General features: G+C 38.4%; 1 protein-coding gene across 4 annotated transcripts in view; it reads right to left on the bottom strand.

Annotated features, from left to right (window-relative positions):
- Dennd1b (DENN domain containing 1B) overlaps positions 1 to 17385 on the bottom strand; it is a 221059-nt gene that overhangs the window by 24348 nt on the left and 179326 nt on the right. For all 4 annotated transcript variants that reach the window (XM_052737096.1, XM_052737092.1, XM_052737095.1 and 1 more), the window contains 5 exons: positions 11226 to 11316; positions 5791 to 5831; positions 4735 to 4803; positions 1426 to 1482; positions 511 to 618 (listed from right to left, as the gene is read on the bottom strand). In XM_052737096.1, coding sequence (XP_052593056.1) covers positions 511 to 618; positions 1426 to 1482; positions 4735 to 4803; positions 5791 to 5831; positions 11226 to 11316 — 366 coding nt within the window. The remainder of the gene's footprint in view (positions 1 to 510; positions 619 to 1425; positions 1483 to 4734; positions 4804 to 5790; positions 5832 to 11225; positions 11317 to 17385) is intronic.

Raw genomic sequence — 17385 nt, 5'->3', positions numbered from 1 at the left:
GTTCATACTCCACATAATCACAGGCTTAACTGTCTCTCAGACTCACTGGAATATGAACCCTTTGAAGACATGATAAAACACAAGCTAGGTATCACTTATGCAAAAGGCTTGGGAACAGCAGTGTTTCATATTTTGGACCTTTTGGGTACTACAGTATCTGTACATACACTGAGATATCTTGTGGACATTAACTGTCTTAACACCAAATTCTTTAGACAGCTTACACACAGAGTCCAGTGGTAAATTTAGCTAATATTTTTATAATATTATGATAATCTTATGCTTTGAATGTGACCTGGTATAAGAGATTTTATATATAGGGCACTCCATGTCTGTATCAAGATGGACCTTTCACATTAGAGATATCTGGTTCTCCACTGATGGCCCCAAGTCCACTGCTCTTCCCTTAATCAATAATGCTAATTTTCTTATAATGGTCCAAGTTGCTCCCAAAGAATTCATTGAAATACATAACCTGAGATTGGAGGCACGAAGGGCAAGCATCCTTACCTGGGAAAGCTTATGCTTCTCTCTGTTTCCTCCCGTTTCATTGTGTAATGTATAAACTGGAGTATACTGCACCAAACCAGAACAGGTTCCATAATCTTCCTCATTTTCCTACACATAAAGAAAAGTAGAATTATTTCACAATACTCCACTTTTTAACTAAAGTTATTTAATAAAATATCTGTTAAACATGCAAAGAAAAAAATAACACTTTAGCTATAATTTTAAAGAATCTTCTGAGGAAGAAGTAATGATTTTCTATGGTGTAACTTAATAATTTAAAAAAATAATCCATACTTTCACTAGTTGGAATAAAATTTATAAAGACACACATTCCCTATTACTACAATGGAAGATTTAAAGTAGTTTTTCTTCAAAAGTAAAAATTCAAAACACAACTGTTAATAAAACTGCAAAGATGTAATGTGTAATCAAACCAAACACACAAATATAGATATATAAATATTTACATGATTCAATACCCATAGGTTCAAAATCCAATTATTGTGATATTTTATAAGTTAGGAACATTCTTCAATGTAATAGCTACTATTGGAATGAACCTATAAAACCAAAGGGTGGCATTTCTTGATAATTCCACCCCAAAGATACTTTCTTTAAAATGGTCAACTTGAAGAAAGATTTTATGAAAACATATATCCTGTTAAAAATATCTTTGAAGATCTCTACATTCTGTGATAAAATATGCAAACAATAAAGAGATTATTCAGTAGATGCATATAGAATAGCAGAGAGTTAGTTGCCAGAGGACTTGTTATAAACAATATATTCTTGAACAAAGGGAAAAGCATATTTCAAAAGCCATTAAAACATAAATCTCACATTGTTCGTAGAGCAGGGGCTGCAAAGTCATACAAAATCAGGGTGAAAATATCAGGATGACAGATGCAGACGTACCTTGTGTTTCAGCCTGCTCTTCACCTCCTTTAGTCCCAGTCTGGCATGACTCTTTGCCTAGAAAATGAGAATAAGTGTATCTAGCTTTGCATGCTTCTATTATCATTTACTATATATGTGTATGTGTGTGTGTGTGTGTGTGTATATATATAAAACTATCTCTAATAAGCATTCCTAACTATCCATATTTCTTAGAAAAGGAAAAATTATACCCCAACACTATTTCCAAGGATGCCATCTAGTTACTATTTTATTAAGCCTAAATTGGTGGTAAAAATGGGTCAACCTATATTGCATACAAACACACAAAGATTAACATTCAGTCTAGAATCAATCAATTGGGTAACTAATGCCCATTATTAATTTAAAATTGTCACCAATGAGAAACAGAGACAAGGTAAATCACAGTATCAAGTTATTTGGGCAAATGTTTAAGCATCAAGGAATTCAAGCAATTTTAGAGGGCATTATTAAAGTGCTTTTTCAAACAGATATTGACTAGCACTGGCATCTTAATGGTATGGCTAGTTCACACACAGATTTTCCAATAAAAATTAAATCACTGAAAATTTTACACTATCTTTATGTATCTTTGGGATTTGGCCTCAAGGTTGAGTATCTCCAATCTGGCTGCAAATTGTGGGGTCCAACTTCAGACAACTGGGACTTTGTTGGAGGGATGGATGTTTTGCACTGGAGATTTCTACTCACAGTGTTCGTCATAAAGAGAGAGGAAAGGAAGCCTCATTTGCTTTGTGTTTGCTGACTGTGTGCTGGCTGCTCAGACACACTGCACTCTGTTGTCACAACTCCAAGATTACACTGCTAGCAAGACACCTTATAAAAAAGGACAGTGACCAAGGAAGACTAAGTCTACTAGTCTAGATTCGAATCTGGGTTATATTTAGTTATGAAGTCTAACTCCTCCTCTGCTCAAAGATGAAGGAGAAAACAGTGTTTTTAAAATACACCAGTGTTTTAATCTCATCAAAAGGAGGGTGGCGTAACTCTTATCTACAGACATAGAGTCTGGGTTTCAACCTCAAAGTCCTTGTTCCCACTACCCTATGCTGCTTCCTAAGTTGTTTGTAAGGGGTGTCAAATCATGACTCTCATGTTCACAGAGGGAAAGGACCATTCCCCATTAACAAGTGTAAAGCCCAGATGACCAATGACATACAGATAAACACTCAAGCAATGTTCTGAAATAAATGCAAGAATTATTTGCATTACTTAAATAAAACAAACTGAAATATATTACAATAGAAGATAATTTCAGAAGCCATTTAACACTAGACTATATCCTCTGAGTTTTTGGTTTTGTAATTTTTTAGAATCAATCAAGACATTTCATTCATTACTTTATCTGTAAAGCAACTGAACCAAAGGGTTCTATATTCAGCCCTATGTTGTGATAGGTGAAAGAATGTCATTATCAAGAAAAACTGCTTTTCTTCTTCCTATCATCTCTTAGAATTTGAGGCAGTGTTGCTTTGCTCACGCTGTTCTTTAGTTAGCTCCACTATATCCTAACCCATCTACCACACTGTTTCCAGATGGTCCTTAGTATATAAAGTTGAATTTAGCATTGGTCTCTTCCAGCTTCCAAATTTGTCCACCGTTAATTCTAAAGTCTACCTGGAAGACGGAGCAAAGTTTCCATCTACCTTGCAGCTTAGCCACACAAAGTTGTGTGCCTAACTAATAAAACGATCTAACAAAACAGGTACTTAGATCATTTAGACAGATCAAACATGCATTTCATCTGGTTGCGCTTCTTTTGTTTATAGTGTTTGTTATCACCGTTATCCTCTAAGTCATGAGGAATCTATGGAGAAATATGGAGACTTAAAGCATCTTCTAGGGACCAGATGCTACCACACATTGTTCGGTTTATTTTCTCCTCAAGCAAATAAGAAACATTTAAAATATATTGGAGGAATTAACCCAATTTTCAAACTAGGATCTCACTGTGGACTGCTTCAAAATTTGCTAAACGATTTTGCTGATAACTTAAATAAAACAAGAAAATACTTTTAGATTGTATAAAGGAAATACCTTTCTATACAATATTGTTTTAATAACAAACTTTATTTTGCTCAATATCCACCCTAAACATTTTGTTAAGCATATTCTAAAAATAAAAAACCACAGCTGTGGCAATAACTCGGAAGGTAAAGCTCTTGCCACACTGCTGTGAAGACCTGCGTTCAATCACTAGAACCAAGTAAAAGGCTGGACACGAGGTTGCTGAGCTGGTTACAGGGCTGCAGCGCTGGTTACAGGGCTGCTGAGCTGGTTGCAGGGCTGCTGAGCTGGTTACAGTGCTGGGAAGGCAGAGACTGAGAGGCACCTGACCTTGCCAGTGGTGAGCTCCAGGCTCCAGTAGGAGACCTGTTTTAAATTACAGTGCCACAGCTGGTCGAACACAGAGAACAACTGACTGGATGCTCAGCCCCACTGATAAATCTACAACACAATCCCTACAGCCAAGGCTCATGGAACATCATGGAAAGATTGTAAGGGTCACCAGGAGCAGGACAGGATGCCTACTGCATGATAGTATCTTCTGTCTACAGCCGTGAAGATGCACCCGGAAATCTCAACAATATGGCTGCCTAAACAAGATCTAAAAAATCACTACACCAATTGATGTGCCCTGTGGATGGGGAAATCCTAACAGGGCTTGACTCCTAGGAAAAGAGCTACTAGCAATTACTGGCAGCTAAGAGGGAGAGAATCTGTCTTCTCCAGGAATAAATGGCCTGATAGGTTGCCAACCACAAGAGGTCATCCCTAAACACATGAGCAACACTAAATGAACTCAGCAAGTTGTATTTATAACTTATATACATATATATACTTACACACGTACATATATATGTAATAATTATAACTTAAAAATAGGAGGACATCAATTTGAGGGTGGGAGTTACACCAGAGGAACTAGATGGAGGAGACAGAGGAAGAGAGTGATGTGAATACAGTATTCATATATGAAAATGTCTTAAAAAGAAGTCTAGAAAGTAATATATTCCATTAAAGAAAAAACAGAAACACACACAAGCACACAAGTGCACGTGTGCGCACACACACACACACACACACACACACGGCTCCTGATGACGGAGAATAGAGACCGACACTTGTTTATGGACGTGTGCACACACAAGCTGGAGCACCTTGGTCACTGGCACTCGTGGGCACATCCTCCCCCAAATGGACAAATAGAAAGCACTTTGAATTTACATGTCTACCATCTACATGTGAGTGTTATCAGCACAAGTCTGAAACTCAGAGGACACTCACGAATTTGTATGCAGTCCGCACTGCAGGGGTTGCTTTGGTCACCGCTGTGTTGAACAACGCACTTCCTTTCTGAAAGAGAGAAATGGTTTTGAAGACTTGTGGGCAAACCCTCCTGAAAATGAAGCATTGTCAGTAGTACAGAAAAGAATTGTAAGTTAAAGACCTATACAATTATGTCCAGTGTTGTTAAGAGTTTATATTTTATACTAATTTAGAACAGGGTCTAAATATTCTACTCTGTTCTTTCAGTTGATATAAAGCATCAGTTAAGGGTCATTTCATCACTGAAGTTTGGATAGAAGAGTAATATAGACAATACTGAATACAGATTTAAAGTTTCTCAATAAAAAGTATATAATGTTTATCAGCTGGTTTGATGTGGGGCAATAAAGACTTTTCATGTTAAAGAAAACTACTAACAAAACTATGTAATCCAATAAAATCCCCATCCACCCCTACTACCGCGCCTTAGTGCTCACTGACAAATACCAACTTCTAGAGGAAGGATTTATTACATCATACAGGTTAGAGTCCATCATCAAAGGAAGCTGGGGCAGGAGCTCAGGCAGGAACCTGAGGAGGAGTGCTGCTCACCGACTCCCTTCCAAGCTCATATGCAGCTGCCTTTCTTAAGCCTCCCAAGACCACCTGCCCAGGGTGGTACTGCAACAGTGGGCTAGTACATCAATCACCAATCAGGAAAGTGCCCCACACACATGCCCACAGGCCACTATGATGGAGGCATTTCCTCCACTGAGGCTCCCTCCTCCCAACTGTGTGAAGTTGTTAGAAACCAGCCAGCACACTGGTGTTCTGAAGGATAGGAGAAGGGCAGGTGTTGGTCTTAAATAAGCCTTTCCCCTGTGAACTAAACATTTTCATTTTAAAATTTCCTTTATAATTATCAACAAACTATAAACAAAAAATATACTTAAAGTATGATAAAACATCATATTTCAAATTAAACAGTGTTAAGTGTAGCCAGAGTACTTTCTCCGAACATTTCTCCACACTTTCTAGAGGACACAAAAGACAAAACCAAAGGCTTATGCTTACCTTGACTGTATGCACCCACTGTTGATATGACCTCGGGCTCCCTGAAACACAAAAATTAGATGCTGGGAATCACTGCTAACAAGAGAGACTGGAAAGCAGAGTTGGCCCAGCTGGCCCTGCAGTAAAAGCGGCACTGATGTTGTAGGAATGAGTGAGCTGTAACAGAGCAATCAGGACTTACACCACACATGCTTTCACATGTGAAGAAAGGCTTAGCTAGATTCACTCATTTTAATATTTGCTTTTCAATGGAAAATATAACCTCCTGAAATTCAACATGTCTATGCTCTTAAAAATAAATTTTTCAATGATTTATGCCTATTGTGTTAAAAATACGTCTGTTTTATAGTTAGGTTCACTTAAAACATTTCAAGTGTGAAGAGTGAAGGAAGTTGGGAAATGCAGAAAATTGAGGCCAAAAGACATGGTTTTGTATTTTTTAAATAGTAACGTACACTAACAAGTACTTGTATTTTAGCATAACTAAATGACACTTTTATCTGAAATTATTCTCTAGCTTTCTAAATGTAAAAAATATCGCTGGAAGGAAATATGAAAAGAGCGAACATCCCAGTTATGAAAGAGCTGACCTGACAGAACTACCTCTAACAAACTCTGACAGTTCAGGCTGGGGAGACACTCAGTGAGTAAAATACCTGCTGTGCACACCTGAGGACCTGAGTTTGATTCAGACAAAAAAGCCAGGTGGGGTGGTCCACACCTAGAGTCCTAGTGCTGGGGTGCTCCACACCTAGAGTCCTAGTGCTGGGGTGCTCCACACCTAGAGTCCTAGTGCTGGGATGGTAGACACAGGCACATTCCTCTGCGAGACCCAAGTCACTTAACCAAGGTACATGGTGAGTGACAATAATGGACAAGGTTATCCTTTGGCTTCCTCATCCACTCAGACCCCAGACACACACAAACATGCACCCAAAACTCTGTCAATAAACATACTCACTTGCAGAAAACCATTAATTATTTGGTCAATGAAATGAAACTACTAGCCAAAAGAGAAACACATATCTGGTGCTAGAGAGATGGTTCAGCAGTTACTAACACTTTGTTCTTGCAGAGGACCCAGGATCAACTCCCAGCACCCACACGGTGACTCACAACTGTCTATAACTCTAGATCCAGGGATCTAGCATCCTCTTCTGGCCTCTATAGGCACCAAACATGAATGTAGTACGTACACACACACACACACACACACACACACACACACACACACACACGCAGCCAAAACACTCATACAAATAAATAAGCAAACAAACAAATAAATAACTGTCTCCCCCAAAAGACTTAGAAACACACAGTCTTTCAAACTGATTTATTACAGCTAGATTTTAAATTACCTTCTTAATTTTTTACAATGCTTAAATAATCTCAAAAATTACGTGGGTAAAAGTCATTACTAAAAATAAAGTCTCAATGGCTACTCAGTAACTGTTGCACAAAGAACCCCTCAAGATACAGCATAGTCTTTTTATGTGGTTGTATCTCTGTTTTAAAAAGAAAATATACCAAGAGCAAGAGAGATGTTCAAGGCACCAGCCTGCTTATAGTTAAGACTGATGAGCCGAGTTTGATCCCCAGAACTCACACAGTAGTAGGTGAGCACTGAATCTGACCTATTCATATGTAGGGGCATCCATACACGCACATACATGCACAATTGATAAATAAATGTAAAAATTGCCATCACCTTGATGCTAGGAACCAGTGTGAGAACAGCTGCCCACCTGGTGTAGTAGGGCTCAGCTCAAAACTGATACTGTGGTCTCAGCCTAGCAGTTTCCTGTAGTGGTTGGCTGTCTGTGCCATGCCCTGAACCACCACCCCCTAGTGAGGCAGCAGGGAGCTGCTAGGGACCTGCCCCTTGGGCGTGGCCACCAGGGACCCTTAAGACCAGGGATGCACATATGCGTTCTCTCTACCTCATGGATTTTGGATGCTGAGATTGACAGGGCAGAGCTCGCCAGAGAACAGTTTAGACCTTGCCTCACCCTTCCAGGATCCTGCTACAATCCCTTATTTCTGTCTTGTGAGTTAACCCCCAAATAAATACCTTTGATCATTAGGCTGATTCCGTGGGCTGATAGCAATTAAATCACATTTGTTTCCTGCTATTTCTGAAGCATTAACAAAAACTGGGCACTGAAAAATGTCTGGTTCTGGATTAATTTTATCCTTCAAATCTCTCCCTAACTTAAAAGAAAAACCAAGTTTGGATTGCTTTTATTACAGATTAGTAATATAGATCTCTTGCTGCATTTGTTCTTTTTTCTTGGAGAAGAAAATCCAGGGTCAAACAACAGTATGGCTTGTCCCCACAGATTCAGATACATATTTCCCTTGTAAAATGGTGAAAATAATTCAAGTTATCCTACCAATTTATTTTTCAAATAAAGTTTAATTTATTAGCAACAAAATCATATCTTTCATCCAGATCATCTTTACTTTTTTTTTTTTTTTAAGCTTTTGAGGCAGGGTCTCATCTAACCCAAGCTGATCTCAAATTTGTTATAAACTGAGAGGGGCCTTTGGCTCCCTGTCCTGATGCTTCACCTCCCACGTGCCAGAATCACAGTGTATACCATATTCTCATCAGTTCATTATCCACTACTCGTCCTCACAAACGACTGCATGGAAACCCGTCATTTAGGAGCTGTACATTATTTACAATTATAACCTATGGTGTTTATTTCCCCAAAATGAATTCAAGAAAGTGGAAGAAAAACAGGATAGTATGGTAACAACTTAAGACTCAAGAATAATTGTCAACCCTGAAAAAAATGCTAATGTATCAACTACAAAGAAAACAGTTGTGGCAAAATCATATAGCAGTTTCAGGAGGAAGTTAAACATCTTACTTAAAATTATAAGGTTACGTTCATATTCAGCTCTTATAGGTCATGAGATGTTTTCACCTACTGTACATTGTCTGAGCTGCATTTCTCTCCTGTAAAATATACAAAACAGGCAGTGCCATGAGAAGGATAAGGTCTCTGGCTGTGGCCTGGACCTCTCGAGTGCAGGGCCACCTCATGGATGACACCACTAGGACTAGTTCCATTAGCAACCACAAAACTAAGAATCAGGTATTTTAAGACCTGGCTCATTGTTTCTTCAACTCTGAAACACCACCTCTAGGAATGCTTAACAACAAACAGAACAGAGCAAGTTATCCAGGGACTTCCTCTGTCTAGTTTCAAAAGTGATTACCTTCAAAAGGAAAGGGGTGTTGAAAGCCGGGGCTGTGGAAAGAATACAAGTCAGGAAAGCAGTAAGGGCTGGATGGGTGGATGTCACGGTACAGGAGCTGGGTAGAACACAGATAGTAAGAAGAAGGAAAAGGGAATGATGGAGTGGGAAGGGTTAAGTGGGGGATGAACTGGAGAGCAGGAGAGGAGGAGCATGGGGAGGGGCAACTAACACTGAAGACTTCTGGGAATGCTACAGGGAACCGTATCATAGAAGATACGTAAAACATATTTAAACATAAAAGTTTAAATAGAGTTGCCTTATAAAGGGATACAATGTCTTTGCTAAATAACACCAAATAAAAAGAAAAAAAATGACTAACTCCTATTGTTTATCTTTTCTATTTCAAATCCTAATGAATCAAGTATTATTTTTTTCTAAGAACAATATCTATGTATTTTAAGATAATTTAAAATATAAATAACACCTGACTGGCATAATTTTTAAAAATGCTTTCTTGTTCATTCAAATTAATAACTATGGAAATGAATTTTCCTCTTGGATAAGCATTTGCTCCCTCAGATTAGAACATGGGAGCTGGAAATCATTTTAATTATAATAAAAACCATTAAATTAAATAGAATTAAGTAGATCACTAAGTCAGATGCTGACCAAGATCATATCCTCTTGTTCTTCTTTTAAGAACTACAGATCTTAGTTAAGAAATAATAAAAATAAAATGAATTAGTTATCCTTATCTACTAGTGGCAGCCTTTAATACTCCTTTATTTCTTCAGTTTCTGGACTAGCAGTTATTACTACAGAATTTAAGCGTACAAAAGGATCACAGCTCTACCCCATTACTGTCACAAGATGTCATCTTCAATTCTACAAAAGCTACCAGCCCCACGGGTCATAAAGATAATGAGACAGCAGTTATGTAAATACTGAGTAGATGCCTCAAGCAATTTGTCCATAAGCTGACAATATTTTGCTTGTCTGAGTTGAAAAGTGAAAAAGCGTCATTTTAACACAAAAGTTCCATTGAAGCTAAATTTCTGCCCGTGAGCTGAGGAGAGGGAGCTGAAGGAACCCACATTTAGCTCTCTTGCTGAGTCAGACAAACTAACTTTCCCAAGACCAGTGAATCCGTGAGGTGCTGGACTTCCGCCAGGGGGAAGACCTACGGCCGCCAAGCTCATCTGCTGTCTTGTGATGAGCAAATTCTCTTCATCCGCTTATTTCTATGCTTTATGGCTGGCAATGAGTATCATTTTAGGGTAAAGTCAAGGTGTGAAACTTGAAGACATGTACTTATTACTTTTTATCTTCTCAATTCTAGTAACTATTTATTCAAACATAGACTAAAAACCTGACTATGGAAGCAAACCAACAAAAAGGTCAAAATAACACACCAGCACAGAGAGAGAAGATATGTTGTTCACTTGGGTCTCACAAATACAGAGCAGTGTGCTCAGCAATCTTGCTTCAAAGCACCACTGAAACACTGGAGGACTCATGGAAAATTCTCTGCATGCCAGGACTGTATAGAACAACATCTGCCGACAACGTGTCAACTCATGAATCATTCTTTGCCTGGATATTTACATTTGCAGGGCATTCTATTTTTGGAATGGTAAAGTTAAAACTTTGCTAATACTACAGTAGTCTGCAAAAATTGTAAAGATTCCCACATAACACCCCCTGAAACAGGAAGTATGCACGAGGAATTCCAGCACTTTCTGCTGCACCACACTGCAGTACACTACTTTAACCAGAGTCTCAGTTCCAAATTCAGACTCAATCATAGACGTCACTCACCACTTTCTAGAAGAAACCACTATTTGGTGGGAAAGGGTAAAGGATATAAATTAAGTGGAATTCTGTTGTTTATTTCCAATAATACTAAGAGGTTATTGGAGCCAAATAACTACCAAATGATGGGATTACCTTCTTGCCTTGATCATGAAAATAAACCCATAGCACAGTTCATATCAGATGTAAATTGTACATAAGACATTGTGTGTTTAGGAGAAAATGATTGTTTATAAAAATACAGGTATCAGAGCCAGGCACAAAAATCAGACATGTCTAGAAAATGAATACTCATACTCAAAAACAGGCACAAAATCAGACATGTCTAGAAAATGGATAACCATACTCAAAAACAGGCATAAAAATCAGATGTTGTCTCAAAATAGGATGACCACACTCAAAACTGTCCTTACCTCCAGAGAAGCCCCCCGCAGTGATCTCTTCTTCGAATATATCAGAGAACCCCCTTCCTGCATTAAGCTTTGCCAGTCGGCCATCAATAAACTGAAATGTAAAAGTTTCAAATGTTAATTTTTTCATAGGCTTTACAACAATAAAAATTACTTATAAATACAGAAAAATGGGGGAAATGGATAAAATAAAAATAAGGATGTCTACAACAGTCACAGGAATCATACTATTAACAATTTACTTAAAAGAAAACCATATACATGTAATTGTGTGTATAGATATACATACATAATTTTAATGAACTTTTCTCATTTGGGCTGACAATGTTTCCTCCAAGAGTCAAAGACCATTTAACAAAAACCACAGTAACAGTCGTGAGAAGCATCTTTTGAGTGGATGGCCAGGGCTGTGCAAGAGACTTCTAAAACATACAGCCCATTAGATACCTTGATCAGTCTTGATGCAGGGGGGAGGGGCTTAGTCCTGCCTTGACTTGGTATGCCAGACTTTGTTGACTCCCCAAGAGAGGCCTTACCCCCTCTGAGGAGTGGATGGGGGGTGGGGAGGATGGAAGAAGGAGAGGGAGAGGGAACTGGGGTTGGTATGTAAAATGAAAAAAGAATTTTAAATTAATAAAAAAATTGCCTTTCGTGGCCCCCAAAGGTGGAAGGTAAGTCCCTACTGCTGAAGACACCATGCACTTCAGACACAGGGCCAAGAAACCCCTGTGCTGGAACTGACTTGAATGCCTCTTCCCTGAGGACTAGCTCTAACAGTGTCAGAGGCCACCATGCAAGCTTCCAAAGGAGAGAGGCAACCAACAGTCCTGCCTAGCTATGACGCCTGTGAACCACATCAACAACCAGAAGGGCACAATAAGGGGGCACTACTGGCACGCATACCATGTAAACAACAGCTCTCTAACTGTTAAGACCCACTCAACAGGAGAGAAACCATGCCTAGCACTGGAAACCTAGGTAACTACCAGTGCTCATGCTCACAGTTATTGGAGGAGAATCTACAACAACTAATTTACTAAAGCAGCATAATTCTAACAATCTCTACAAACATTTGTCCTTACACCCATAGATAGGCATAGTTCTCACCCCTCATTAAGGAAACTTCTCTTTTGCAACAGATGGAGACCACTACAGAAAACTATAACCAAACAAAATGAAGAGTTGTGGAGACCAGTCCCAACAGCTACATCTACAAAACAAGTCCCACACCTAAGGCTCACAGAATGTTGCAGAAGATGGGGGCATAAAGATTTAAGAGCCAGAGGATCAATGAGTTTACTGTGAGACTGTGTTTCGTAGTAATATCAGAAGCCACACCCATAAAGTGTCACCGACATGACTGCCCAAACACGAGCTCAACAAAAATGACAACAATGGATATGTCATAGCAGATGGGGAAAAGCTCAACAAGTCCCAATTATACACAAAGAACTATAGGCAACTGAGTAAAGCTGGGAGTAGGAAAGGTGGTCTTCTCAAGGGATGAGCACACCAACTGTTTGTTCAGTGCCGAAAGGTCAACCCTGAAAACATTCTGTGGTGGTGGTTTGAATAGGTATGCCCTCCCCCATAGCTTCGTGAGTTTGAATGCTTGGCCTATAGAGAGTGGCACTATTAGTAGGTGTAGCCTTGTTGAATAGGTATGGAGTTGTTGGAGGAGGTGTGTCACTGTGGGAGTGTGCTTTGAGGTCTCATATGCTCAATCTATACCCAGTGTGGGACATAGTTCACATCCTGTTGCCTGTGAATCAAGATGTAGAACTCTCAGTTACCTCTTCAGCACTACCCCTGCCTGCATGCCACCAGGATGATAACAGACTAAACCTCTGAAACTGTAAGCCAGTTGCACTGAAATGTTTTCCTTTATAAAAGTTGCTGTGCTCATGGTGTCTCTTCACAGCAATAGAAACCCTAACTAAGAAACATTCATACAAGTAACATTATAAAGACCGAGCCTGTTATATTTAGGAGAGATATACATATGTGCATGCAGTAACAGTGAAAAAAGAGGCCATGAATTTGAGGGAGAGTGGGTAAAGGTATATAGGAGGATTTGGAAGGAGAAAAGGGAAGGGAGGAATGTAATTATATTACAATCTCAAACATAAATTTTTAAATGTTACTCATAAAAATACTAACAGCACATTTTGCCACAGAAATATGCATATATGTGCTGTACACACACACACACACACACACACACACACACACACACACACACACACACACACGAGAACATTTTCAAACAGTGCAAAGAGTAGACTCTTGGTGACCAGCCATTTATCAGTTCAGCCCCATGTGCTTAGCACAGACTCTCACTGTACTAGATCAAGTGCAGCAGTAGATAGGAGCTTGCAGTCCAGTCAGTATCCCAATATCACCCTGATAACATCAATGTTCACCAAAAAATATTCCTTGCCTAAACTATGATGCCCTTAAAGATAACTGAGTACCAAGAAATTCCAAGCATTCAATAGTAAAATAAATACAATTTTCATGCCATGCCATGTAATTGTTGGTTGAAGGATCAGACTTAGGATTATTAGTTTAAATAGCAAGGAAAACACATATTGCTATGGCTTGTTCAAGGTCCCTTTAAATAATAGTTCTCAGTGTTCTTGAAGAGGAGACTGGAGTAAGAAGTGCATAGAACCTCCACAGGCCCCTGAATATCCTTTTCAAGAGCAGTTTCCCTGGACAAGGCACATCTGTTCAAGTGAGGGCAGTAAGTATATAGAGCCCTTCAAGTATTGACAGTATTGAAAAACACTGCAGATGTTTACACATGACCAGTGTGGGGGATATCAGTAACATAATTAAATACATATGCATTGCTGCCATTTGTTTAATTCTGCCTGTTTATTTATAGTTTGTTGTGCAAATAAGGCAGTGAAGGGTCTCTAAGGCTCCCCTGTATCTTTCATGCAAGGGTATATCATGAAATATTTTAGATGCTTTTTTGAAGATGTAAATGATAACACTGGGTTTTAATATTCATTCTGAAGTTAATCCTCAATATGATTTTAATTCTAGAAATTTAAATTTGTTTGTTTGTTTTGTTTTTTCAGACAGGGCTTCTCTGTGTAGCCCTGGATGTCCTGGATCTCACTCTGTAGACCAGTCTGGTCTTGAACGCATAGAGATCTACCTGCCTCTTGAGTGCTGGGATTAAAGGCATGTACCACCACTACCACCATCACCCAGAGAAATTTAAATTTTAATAGAATTAAAATTAAGTAGCCTGACTTAAAAAAAAATCTCACAGAGTATACAGTTATTCTATTTGTAGAGATAAAATAGGAAATTCATTGAGAGGAGTTGCACAGAGCAATACAGTATTCTTCAGGTAACACTTCACAATAATACTGTAGATTTTTCCCAGCTATAATATACAACTTTCAAAACAACCTTTTATAGAGAAAATTAAGGAACAACAGCAAATAAATTACATGATGTTCAAAATGAAGTGTGGTCATTTTCTTTACTATCATACAATCTCTTTCTTTTTAAATCAGAAGTGTGTGATAACAGGTCTAAACAGACACAGCCTAAAACAGCAGTCTTGGCTTTTGTATATCTTGGGTTACTCTTAACATCTTCTAATCCCATGAAAACAGAGACCAAAGATTACCCATTTTATGCATTCGTAAGTATAGCAGGTAGAAGGTTTCCTGTGGTGTAGATGTACAGAGCAGGCATGTGAAAGCCAGCATCGGAATTCTGCTGTATAACCAGCTTTATAATCTTTGGCTACTTCTTACCAAGTCTGTTTTTCCAACAATTAAACCTTACTAAGTTTTGAGAGAGCTAATTAACATAATACTCAGGAAAAATGCTAAGTAATAAAGTTTTTATCCATATTAGCAGTGTGTTTCCAATCTTAATCAACTGTGAGTTTCTTGAGAAACAGGCTATTGTGTTGCCCATGTATGCATCTTCAACACCAGGGTATTGCAAAAATGCTTGGCATACAGTTATAATTATTGCCTAAGTTTGCTGCTAGTTGGAAACACAAAGTGTCTTGTTCTGCTACTGAGCTACGCAAATGGACCCAGACACACAGTTTAAATGGAATGCAGCTAAAGGGATAAAAATAATCAAAAGTGTTAAAGGTCATACATTTTCACTTGGATTTAAAGCTAAATAATTACATCTATATATAGAATCAATATTTTATCTTGGGATCAAAGTCAGTAATATGATGTTGGTGTCTTCACTGTATACAATAAGTGATTAATTTGAAAATAAGACAGTTAAAGACACATTTAAAATTTCACTTGCACATGTTTTAACACAACAATATAAATCAAATTAAAGTGATCTAATTCCACGGACTAAGAATCATCCTTTAAAGTATAGGGTTAAAGGAAAATGATAAATTTAACGCAATACATTACTGGCAAGGAGAACCCACTAAGGCATCCTTTTAAAGGACTTAATTTGTTCTAAAAGATTAAAAGTATAAGACTTTTTAAAAGGTTTTCCTTTTTGTTTATGGGACAGAATCCATTTATTTGATTAAATGAATGGAATAGTTTGAGTCAGAAAAGAGACTCCCAAAACTATCTAGGGATTGTGAACTTCTGAGCATGAGTAACTAGTTTATATAACTAAACTAGTGAGTTGAGCCACCGAAATTAATCACTTGCTAAAATGTCATGTGCTATCACTGACTTTGCAAACATCCTGCCAGCAACAATCGGACACTTCTCAAAGTACACAGAGAGAGTGGATGTTCTCACACACATACGTTACAGATCCCGATGTACAGGACACTTTTCAAAGTACACAGAGAGAGTGGATGTTCTCACACACACATACGTTACAGATCCCGACGTACAGGACACTTCTCAAAGTACACAGAGAGAGTGGATGTTCTCACACACACATACGTATTACAAATCCCGATGTACAGGTATTGACAGTAGGTGTAGATGGAAAGTGGTATTAACGGAGAGGAATGCTTAACGTGACAGCTGCCGGAACTCCTTTATTAATGTGTATTTCTATAGTAGCTCTTCCTTCTTCCTGACTTGATGTGGTTCCTGGTCTCCCCACTCTGCTATTTCTGCACGTTCACAGTATGCAAAAGTAGGAACAGTTTTAGGTACTACCACATACAATTATGAACTTAAAGAAAAGAAAAAGAACTGATTTCTGTTGAAAAGATGAGCCATAATCCATTGAGTTACACTGACTATATCATTTAGCAAACACATATTTTCAGATAACTGGAAGACAGTTTTGAAAGAACTGCTTTTGGTTTGTTTTGGTTTATTTTTCACTGTGAGTAATGAATGACAAGTAACACTGTCAACAGTAGTGACAGACACAGCATGAAATAAGGAATGAGTATACTTGTAATACAATTTGAAAGTCTGTTTTAAGATGGCACTCTGAACTGTATGGTTTTTAAAAAATAAATTATAAAGTGCTAAATTGACATGGGCTAAGGAGACAGCTTGATGAGAAAAGTGTTTTTAAAAATTCACATGCCAGCACTCCCGAGGCAGAGGCAGGTGGATCTCTCTGAGTTTGAGACCAGCCTGGTCTACAGAGTGAGTTCCAGGACAGCCAAGGCTACACAGAGAAACCCTGTCTCGAAAAACGAAAGAGAAAAAGAAAACAAAAACCTGCACCCACATCACCACCACTAACAATGACAACAACAACATGATCAAAGGAAGTTGATTTCTGAGGAACAATATCCGAAGTTGACCTCTGGCCTGCACACACACCAACAGGCACACCCACCCATGCTCACAAGCTGAGAGAAGCACTACACAGTTCTCAGGACAAGGGAGACCATGAAAAACATGAACAATTGCTATCCTAAATTCACAGTAACAACAAGAACCAGATTTTGTTAACTCTCATGGCGTGTCATGAGATAGTGAGGCAGGTTATGAGATAAACAGTCTTAAGCAGCAGCAGAGTGTCCTGGCCTTCTTTTGATACTGTCTACACTTTTTAAATCTTTGCACAATTGTTTTATAGGAAACTGGTTTAAAGAAATCACTGCTTTAAAGTCACTTCAGCATGTCGTATAATTCACGAAAATCCAGCATGAAAAAAAGAGGTCATAAATTTATAAAAGAACAAGGTGAGTATTTGGGAAGGTTTGGAGGGAGGGAAAGAAAGG

The sequence above is a fragment of the Peromyscus californicus genome, unplaced genomic scaffold, assembly GCF_007827085.1.
Source record: "Peromyscus californicus insignis strain IS unplaced genomic scaffold, ASM782708v3 Scaffold_14__1_contigs__length_90479793_seg_2, whole genome shotgun sequence".
Classification (NCBI taxonomy): Eukaryota; Metazoa; Chordata; class Mammalia; order Rodentia; family Cricetidae; genus Peromyscus; species Peromyscus californicus.
The sequence above is the reverse complement of the archived record's forward strand: the minus strand, read 5'-3'. Positions and strand labels throughout refer to the sequence as shown.